A 10,496-nucleotide genomic window follows, 5' to 3' on the forward strand; every position below is an offset into this window, starting at 1 on the left:
TATATTTGCACACAGGTTCCAGGACTACGTGTTCCACAGCCAAAACGTGTTTTCAAAATTTCACTCAACCACGCAAACTATTCAGAATCTACACATCATTGAAGTCAACGGCCCCTGTATATCATAAGAAATTTAAGCTACGAAGACGTCTTAGGGAAAAATACACGAAGACAAATTCGCTGTTTGCTGATATTAAATGAAAAGTTGCCAGCTTCCAATATAATTGTTTTTGTAATTCAGTCATGTGAATAATCTTAAACACCGTATACAGACATTCGATAAAGTTACAAGACCTCATGTCATGGTGACGTCATGTCGTTTCTTTCCTGGCCCACCTACTTTTCAGACTGTGATGACAGATGCCTCATTTCAAACCCTTTTTCCTGTTTAATCTTCATGCTTTACGAAAGAATATAAATGTCTAAATATGATCAACATCGGTGATAATCATTTTATTACAACCTGTATCATTTTTTTTTTACCAACTTGTTGCAGAAGACAGGAAAACACGAATTAAACCTCTCAATTTTCCTACTCTGGCTTTTAGATGTATAAAGTTGTTTGGATTTAATCAGAATAAAAATTTTAATTGGTATTTTCGCATATTCAAGAGTCGTCCTTATTCATGTATTGTTGACATTGTCACGTGAACAAAAGAATAACTGATCCATGCATTTCGAGTGTTTATTGGCGTGTACTTTTATATTCTCATCCAAAAACTCTAAGGTGTTTGTTCAGTTCTGTGCTCGAATATGCTGATATAAATTTAGTTTTTTCTGTTTTTCGTTTTATTTTGTATTCATTTATTCATTACACATCCATGCAAACTAGCAGTTTCCTTAGTATAGAAGATAATTCGTTCTTGATAATTTCTTAACGACGGCTCGAACATGCCACATTCCTCGCAATGACTTGTGCGTGTGTTCGTGTGTGTAATGTGTATCAAACTGCAACCCACTCTACCCACCTCTCTCTCTCTCTCTCTCTCTCTCTCTCTCTCTCTCTCTCTCTCTCTCTCTCTCTCTCTCTCTCTCTCTCTCTCTCTCTCTCTCTCTCTCTCTCTCTCTCTCTCTCTCTCTCTCTCTCTCTCCATGTACAAGTCTGCGTGTATGTGTGTGCATCATTGAGGGATTGTGCATGCTCAGATGCGCAATAAACAATATTGACACAAACGTATTGAAATCCGAACTTGCAAATAACCCTCCTTTATCGCACTACGGGCGTTAGAAATCAGAAATAAAAACTGAAGAAGAAATTAATGGAAACCTAGACTGCCATTCTGTTCCGCGCCAAGACAAACCCACTGAAACTAAATTGGAAAAACCTCGAGCATTTCTTACTAGAGTGCAACGAGCTGTCATCGATCGCAGCCCGAAACCAACTGCTCCAAGAACATTATCCGGAAAACAAAGACGAGATCCTCAAGAAACTATTGACGTTCGATGCTAAAGCAGAAAACCCGGAAGCGGACAGACAAATACACAGAGAAGCCAAAGTCCGAAATTAAGCGAAGCGAAACCCAAAACGGACAAGGGCTGCCGAAGCCAAGGTGTTCACTACCACCACCGCCACTACCACCACCGCTATACGTGTCTGTAACCACAATCCACCTTACCCCTTCCTCCCTCCCTCTCCTCCCTCTCCTCTCTCTATTCCTCCTCTCTCTCTCCCTCTTACACACACTCTCTCTCTTACACACACTCTCTCTCTTACACACGCTCTCGCTCTCGCTCTCTCTCTCTCTCTCTCTCTGTTCCCTTCTCTCTTCCTCTCAATTTTTTCACTCTTTCCATCTCTCTCTGTGTATGCGTGTGCGTGTTTTGAATGTGAACGTGTGTATGTACGTGTACATGCGTATCTGCACATGTGCATATATATGTGCATGAACGCGGAAATGTTTATGTACTATCGCCGGAACTTACAGCTGTTACAGCTGAGTCGTCTCGCCAGACCCGACTCGGGCAGGTGGTGATGTCCCTCTTGCCCTCAAAGGTGGACCAAACGAAGCAGAAGCCTAAACGAGGTTCTCCATTTTTAATGCAGGATTACAATCCAACTTGTTCAATGTTACCCCTACAGTAATTCTAATGTAAAATTAGACTATTGTTCTCGGTGTTTAAAATAAAAATTGGTAAGTGAACTAAACGATGAAATCGATACAAATCTGAATATAATAATTCCTCTTAGCATAGAATAAAAATATCTTTGCAAATTCGACGTTTTCATGTCGCATGAAAACCACGGTTACGATAACTAAAAATTATGTAAAATCTATGTGTATAGAACTAACTGTATTATTGGTGTTAAAGATAACTAATACATCTATATATTTATGGATGCCATCGTCTCGTTTCCCAAAAGTAAACTCGCTAAGCTTAAGCAACGTCGACAAAACCGTTGCTCTGAGGCGGACACAACTATAGATGACGTTTGACGAATTCTTATTTTATTTTTAAATTTTGGTAGTTCATTTGGCACTCATTGAAATGATACTTTAAGATGTCCACACACACAGTTAATGAATGAGAAAGTGGAAGATAGAGAGGGGGAGAGAGGTAGAAAATTAGGTAGTTATGGCGCAGGTGGGGAGGTAGACAGATATGGCGAGTGAAAGAGACAGAGGGAGAAAGATATGGCAGGACAGTATGTGGCGACAGATAGAGAAATAGATGGCGGGGAAGAGAGAGAAAAAAGGTGTCTGTGTGTGTGTATATGTGTATATATGTGTATATGTATACATGTGTGTGTGTGTATGTGTACAGTATATGTGTGTGTACAGTATATGTGTGTGTGTACAGTATATGTGTGTGTGTATATGTGTATATGTGTGTGTATTGCAGAAAAAACACTGGTAAATAAGAAACATAGTCCGAACGTTCTGTTTAAGACATCATCAAGGGAATACAGTAAAGGAGATACAGACAGTATATATACAGAAGTAAAAATATTTTAGGGAACACAGAAAGATGAATCACACAAGCCTGAGAAAATTCATCATTGTGTTCCCTAAAATATTTTTACTTCTGTATATATATACTGTCTGTATCTCCTTTACTGTATTCCCTTGATGATGTCTTAAAAAGACGAAAACGTTCGAACTACGTTTCTTATTTACCAGTGTTTTTTTTCTGCAAATTATATTCATGCATCATCTGTGAAATACTTATATATATAATATATATATATATTTGTATGTATGTACACATACACATATGAAGGATTGAGGGAGTGTGTGTGTGATTTAAGCAGGAAAAGAGGGGAGAGTACGTATGTGATGATGACGGGGATAAACAAATAAATAGACGTACAAATATATAGACGAACGAATCCACCATATAAGTGTCCTTGAATGTAAATACCGATGTACTGTACATATCAACAACCACAGAATAAAAGCCTTTTGGCTACAAGATCCCAACCACGCTTACCAACTCCTCCGAGCCATCAAATAGCCTGGCATCCTGAAACTTCTTTAAATGGCTGATTCACACTACACGTACCGTACCGAACCGAACCGACAAAATATGGTTGAATGGTACACCCATTGTTGCGTTCACTCCTCGTGGCACAGTTGTTAGAGTTCCCGGCTGCCACTACGGAGGTCCGGGTTCGAATCCCGCCCAGTGCTGAACTAATTTCAGTCGCTGCGCTGCGAGGTGTTACTCCAACTCTTGTGGGCGGGGAGTTGGGGTGTGTGTGTGCGTGTAAGATCACAGAATTACCCATAGATCGGTCATATATATGAGCTCTCTTCCGGTAGGGAAATATCTGTCGATCGCGAGTCCAACACGTGATCCAAGACAATAGCTAATCATTACACCTGACCTGCACCTCACACGGTTGTCGGTCACCTTTCTCAGCGAGAATATTTCGCCGTGTCTGACCGGAAACGTTAAGGTCTCGAACCTGTACGTGTTGGATAGTGTGGACACGGGACCGACACCGGTTCTTACCGTGATTTTCTTCCTCAGAACGCGTGATGCTGTCATACGGACGATATTTTTCATCAGGAACGACTGTACGTCTTGTCCCCATATACGACTTACCCCCCGTAACCTTATTTGGTTTTAGTAAAGCATAGTATTGTGTTAAGCGATAACTGAATTTTTTTTTTGTTACATCATCCCCAAATTCTCAAGCAAAATTATTGATTCATTAAACTGATACTTCGACATTCTGAAGTACTGATGAGATTTAGTTCATCATCAAGCATATCTATAAAGTATGAAGCACTCTCCTTCTGTTTTCCATTCCCCCCCCCCCTAGTGATTTCTGCTTCTTTTAAAACTGAAATTCCTCTTCTTCTTCCAAAAGGAGCGCCAGCAATGCCACCTCTGTAACACTTAGATTCTCAAACATGTCTGTCTCTGAGAAAGATCCTTTTGGGGACACGGCCAGCACTGTATTGCCACCGTATTGCAGGAGACTGGAGGGGCAGTGTGACTATACTGTATATGCTGCTGCTGTTTACTGAAGGGGACGCTTACGATAACCTGCAGGTCACGTTCCGTTTACGTGCTGCTCTAGTGTGAATCGGCCCTATTATCCTACAGTCCTTCCTATCCTATTAATAAGATAATAATTAATAATAATAACAACAACAACAATAATAATCATAATAATAATGATAATAATAATAGTAATAATAATAATGATAATAATAATGATAATAATAATAACAATAATAATAATAATAATAATAATAATAACAATAATAGTTATAATAATAATGATTATAAAGAAAAATAAGAAAAAATAAAAAAATTGATAAAATAAAATAGAATAAAAATAAAAGTAAATAAATAGATAAGGAATAGAAAGTAAAATGAGATAAAAAAAAAAAGGCAAATCAATGAAAAAACATAACATACTACTTTCACATAACATTACGATGTAAATGACAGTAAGTGGGAGGTGGCGGAGGGGGAGGGGGAGGAGGAGGAGGGGGTAAGGTTGAAGTGTTACTTGAAGATGTTATCTACACGTAGATAGCAAGGTCATCATATTAAGGCAGCATGGCAGGACTCGTAGTGATGGGTTTAATTTGGATAAATTTAGGTTTAAGAAGGAAATGGGCAAGGTCTGGTTTACCAACGGAGTGGTTAACAATAATAATAATATTGTAGTTATTGCTGAAACAATGGGTTGTTTTAAGAGAAACTAAGATAACTTTATGGATAGGGATGAAGTGACATGGAACTGCCTAGTGTAGGCCTTATGGTCTCATGCAGTCTCCCCCATTCTTATGTTCTGGTTGTTTTAGGAGAAGATTATGCAACTTTATGGATAGGGATGGCATGTGGTAAGGGGCATGGAACTGCCTAGTGTAGGCCTTATGGTCTCTTGCAGTCCCCAATTGATTATTTTGAGAGAAGGTGAAATAACTTTTTGGGAGAGGATGACAGGTCGGGGTGATGGACGTGGAACTGTCTAGTGTAGGCTTTAGGATCTCTTGGGGTCTCCTCCATGTTCTTATGACCTACCTATAGTTGTGATGAGGATGATGGAATAGAAGAGAGCTCCGGCGAAAGTCCATTGTTTTGTTGCACCAGTTTCCTCGCCGTCCCAGCCCTCCATCTTAATGGCGTTGATCAAGTCCTTCTCGAAGGCCTGGAGTCGAGTACGAACTTGCTCAGACCACTCCATCTCGTTCAAGACCTTCATACCCCCCGTGATGGTCCAAAGGTCGTCTGTTACCTGAAGAAGGCGAAGACGAAAGGAGGAACATGTTAATCAATTTTCACTTTTTTATTTTTTCTTATTTGTTGGTTTCATTTTATCTGTTTTTATTTTATTATATTTATCTATCTGGTTTTATCTCGATTATCTATTGCATATTTTTTGTTTTATTTACTTATTCTATTTAATCTATCTATTCTACTGATCTATCTTATTGATCAATTTTTAGTTTTTGCTGATTTTTTTTTACTTTTATTTTTATTTTTGTTTATTTACTCATTATATATATGACTTGCTTGTCCTTTTTTTATTATTTACTATTTTATCTATTCTATTTATTTAATCTTACTTTTTATTTGTTCTATAAAAATGACGATCCAATAAGATTACTTATTTTAGTAATTCGAGCAAATAAATTTTGTTTAGTAGAACGAAGAAATAAGTGAATTTGACGAAAGTTAAAAAAATTAAGGAATTGTGAAAGTGACTCAGGTTATTAAGAATACTTAAAAAAAAAATCTTTAGAACTATGAGAATTAACTAAAGCTAAAGCAAAGTAACCTTCAAAGTTAGGGAACTATCCAAAGGACAGTCCAGTAAGAACAGACCACTTGTTTAAAAAATTAAAGTTTAACAAAAAGAATAAATACATTAGGGAATTATAGATTATTTTTGACCACCCTCCTCCTCTTCAAGTACAACGCATCATCGTCCAACACACGCAAAAGAAAAGAAAGAAAAAACGAAAAAAACGAAAAAGAACGAAAAAAAAAACTAAAAAAGAAAGAAAAAAAAAAAAAAAAAAAAACGTGGAGACTGAACAATTTCACACCATGCTTAATAGACCCCCTTATGGGTCGATAGGATAAAAAAAAAAAAATGAAAATTGTCCTTACGTTTAATCTCTTGCTGCTCATTGCCTTCTTCACTTCCATTTCGTGTTCAGCTTCGAGTTCTACGAAGATGATGGCCCCGATGATAGTATATCCGACGACAAGAGACACGAGTCCAATGTGGCTCGCCAAGAACTTCAAAATACTTTTGATGTATTGTCCACAGTCACCGCAAGCCATATTCTTATCCTCCCTCATTTTGCCGCAAGACGGGAAACCCGCAACACACCCTTGACCTTATCCACGGTCACTTGACCTTAGGTCACGATGACGCTTGACCTAGGTCACGCCAATCCTTTCCCTGAAGCTCCAACGTTCTCAGTTTTCCATTGGGCAGTGATGCGCATGGCCCAAACGTCTAGAGAACTAGTCCACACTTCACTATTCGCAGGATCATTATGTTGTGTTAAAGGATTCTGGTAGGAAGGAGAGAGTAAGATAAGATCCTTGATCCAGAGTCTAAAGCTGGCGGCACACCAGGCATTTCTAGCTAGCATGCTACTTGGTTTGAGTAGAAACGACTTCGGTTACAATCTTTTGTTTTTCAAATTTCCAAATGTCAAACTATTTTTGCGTCATATAGTGAGAAGTTGAATGACCAATCAAGAGAAGTTGAATCTATACGAATGTAGAGACATTGTTTAGATGTTCTTATAGAAGTCTAGAATATTGTAACCGAACTCATTTCTACTCAAACAAAGTACCAACAACAAATAGCATGTTAGTCTAGTGTAACGCCACCTGAAGGGTCTTTTCACCCGTATCGGCTTTTTGCCGTGCGCCGTCCACGACACGACGTCGTTCTTTCAAATAACCGTTGAATATTGACGCTTTCACATGCCGCGACCGTGACGACGTATGAAGGGGTCCCTATGACACCTATGGTTACTTGAGAGCATGACGTCCTGTCGTGGACGGCGGACGGCGAAAAGTCGATACGTGTGAAACGAGGTTCAGGGTGTGTAGTTTGCAACAGCATTTGTAGGCGGAGCTTAAGCGAGAATGGGCGGAGCTTAATCCAAATGGGGCGGGGTCATATACATGTGGCTGTATCGTGCTGGAGCGACCCCAGCCATACATTCCAAAAGTTGACAAAAAAAAAAAAAAAAAAGAAAGAAAAAAAAAAGTAAAATAAGAAATGAATAAATGGACGAATAGAAATTAAATAGAATAAGAAATGAATAAATGAAATAGAGTAGAATAAAGAATAAGAGATGAATAAACAGGTAAATAAATGAACACACAAATAAATAGATAAATAAATAAACAAATGACAAAATAAAACTAATAAATATATGATTAGATAAACAGATAAACAGACAAATAAAAACAAACAAGTGAAATATATAAAGAAATAATTGTATATTGATAACAACAGTGAATGTTGTGTCCTTGCTGCTGGCGCATTTTGAAATGGTCTTAGACTGATGGTTGTCATAGCCGGTAAACGCCATTTTGACAATCAGATGTTGCAAAATTCCAGAATCACGCAAGCACTAATATTTAACACGAAATTGACGTTGTCCAATAGCTCCTAACGTAACATGACTTAACCTAACGTAACAATTCATTAGAGGGAAAACATAAATAGATCTATCAAATGCAATATGTAAAAAAGTGAAAAAATGTGTTTGCGTGATATTAGTTCTATGGTTAGCCACCTAGTTTTGCTAGAAAACTAAACCAGTTCATTACAGAGGCCAAATCTACAGGTCTAAGCCTGGGCACAGGTTGAGACGCAGGAGACGCAGGAGACGTAGGCCACACAGCAAAGGCAGACTTCCTGTTGCTGAATTGAAGTATATTTTGAAGTTCTCTCTCACTTGAAATGCTTCTAGATGTACTACCTCAGCATTTGAAGTCAGAGAGAAGTTCAAACTGCACTTCAATTCAGCAACAGCAAATCTTCCTTTGCTGCGTGGCCTGTGTCGTCTGCGTCTCGATTTGCTCTTAGGTTTATATATTCAATACATTAGGGACTTTAGTGACACCCCTATGGACCAGAGCCACGCATTATTCTCTTGCGATTGGAGACATCTCTATTTTAGAATGATGATCACTTTTATCTTTTATTCTCCCTCCTCTAGAACTTCATCTTTTCAGTCCGAGATTGGCCCCTTAAGGATAGAAGCGCTGGTATTGGCTGAGAACGACAGCGCAATCCTCGTTGCCACTTCAAAGGGTTATCACATTGGGGCATTTTCCTTCATCACCCTACCTCCGACCTCCATTTGAATAACTAGTATATCACAACGAACACCACAGTCGGACGAAAGAGTTGAGTTAGCGAAACCATATATTTCGATTGCTAACTGCAATCCTCTTCAGTAGTACATGGTGGATTTTTCTTCTTAATAATGAGTCCCAGCGGAGGGGTCCGATTTAGGGACTGTCTTTTAGTTTCTCAATTTTAGTTGTGTGGTGTGTGTTGCTAGACAGTTGTAGGTACTAGTGTGTACAACTAGTCCGTCTCTGGAAGGATGGTGGGCGTTAGGGGCTGCTAGTGGCGCTGTAATAAGTGTCCAACTGGAAAGGTGGAGATTAGGTGGTCGGTGATTGAGTATAACTTAGACATTCTTGGGGGGTTCTCTCCTAGGAGTTTCAGCAGCGACTGGAAGCGGTTACGAAGAACGGGGCATAGGAATATGCAGTGGAGGAAAGAGACAGCTCCGTCCCGCAGGCACAGACGGTCTTCAGGTAGTGGGTTCGCCAATGGTTGACACGGATTCTTGAGGTGAGGTGAAGAATGTGGGTTGGAAGTGGAGGAGGGTGGGTCCAGAAGGTTCCCGTATTGCAGGTCTTGATGGGCCAGCCTCAGGTAGCGGCAGTCCCGGCGTATTCGTCTGACCAGAGATCTCATGTGGCTTGGTCAAGTTTTTTGTTGTTGTTGGCATCACCTGTTGAGAAGCAGAGCGAGATGCAATCCTCTTCAGAGGTTAGGGCCCCTCGTTTGGCGGCTCGGTCTGCCATCCCGTTTCCATGGATGCCTACATGGGAGGGCACCCACTGGAAACGAAGACGGAGGCCGCGTCGTGCGATTTCCTCTTTCTTCAGGCGATGCCAAAGTGGGAGGATTCCGGCTTCACAGTATACTTGCTCCTGAGGGACAGACTGCGGGAGGTCGAGTCCTAGTCTAAGTGCTTGGCACTCGATTGTAGCCATGCGACGGATGACCGACATCGGCAGGTCGTGCAAAGCTTGTGCACCAAACAGAAGCCGGGAGCGGACTAGAGTGGGTGGGGTGGATGAGTGTTTCTCTGCGCTGACCCCATGGTTCGTGTCGGACGGCCCGAATGCGGTTGAGGACACGTCTGGCATTGTTTATGGCTTGTTGGACCTGACTGGTCCAGCGACCATCTTTTTGAAAGATGATACAAGGTGGAAGGAGGATGCTGTCTTGAATAGCAACCTCTTACAAAGGAAAGGGAACTTGGAAAAGAATAAATGTCACTACCCCAACCCCATGTGACCTGAGGGTGACATGAGGTCGGGTCAGGGGGAGGGGGAGGAAACTTGTTGACAATTTGTTTGGTGATGAATAATCTTGATATTATATCTGGGATCCATTGACCTTTGGAAATATTCATCGTGGGCAAATATGATTTCACTTGCAGAAATCTAGGAGCTTTTGAAGAATAGGAATCCCGTTTGATTTGGATTCTGTTCTTCAAAAGGTCTACCTAACCTAACCATTTCATTTCTGTATATTTTTTCTTACATGAGACCATTTAAAAGTTCTCTTCTCTAAGAACATATCATCAGTATATCTAACATTCGTATAGATTTACAATATCTTAGTTCATCATTCAGCTTTGCTGTATACGACGGAAAGATAATTTGATATTTGGAGATTTGAAAAATAGAATGTTGTAACCGAAGTCGTTTTTACTCAAACGAACTCGCAACGGTCGACGCTAAGGGAAG

At 39.9% G+C, this 10,496-nt stretch overlaps 2 protein-coding genes across 6 annotated transcripts in view; one reads left to right on the forward strand and one right to left on the reverse strand.

Annotated features, from left to right (window-relative positions):
• The window catches only part of LOC143036880 (superoxide dismutase [Cu-Zn]-like), a 38,860-nt gene extending 38,083 nt beyond the window's left edge, over positions 1 to 777 (forward strand). Inside the window, exon 6 of the mRNA XM_076204787.1 lies at positions 16 to 777. The gene's annotated coding sequence lies outside the window, so the exon portion shown is untranslated. The remainder of the gene's footprint in view (positions 1 to 15) is intronic.
• Positions 1 to 10,496, reverse strand: part of galene (potassium two pore domain channel subfamily K member galene) — a 112,894-nt gene that overhangs the window by 82,816 nt on the left and 19,582 nt on the right. For 4 of the 5 annotated variants that reach the window (XM_076204782.1, XM_076204784.1, XM_076204781.1 and 1 more), the window contains exons 2-3: positions 6,576 to 6,988; positions 5,484 to 5,697 (exon numbers count right to left, since the gene is read on the reverse strand). In XM_076204782.1, coding sequence (XP_076060897.1) covers positions 5,484 to 5,697; positions 6,576 to 6,770 — 409 coding nt within the window. In that variant the 5' untranslated portion in view covers positions 6,771 to 6,988. The remainder of the gene's footprint in view (positions 1 to 5,483; positions 5,698 to 6,575; positions 6,989 to 10,496) is intronic. The other variant, XM_076204785.1, reaches the window with a different exon arrangement.

Source organism: Oratosquilla oratoria, chromosome 21 (assembly GCF_046742065.1).
Source record: "Oratosquilla oratoria isolate Oo_2021 chromosome 21, ASM4674206v1, whole genome shotgun sequence".
NCBI lineage: Eukaryota > Metazoa > Arthropoda > Malacostraca > Stomatopoda > Squillidae > Oratosquilla > Oratosquilla oratoria.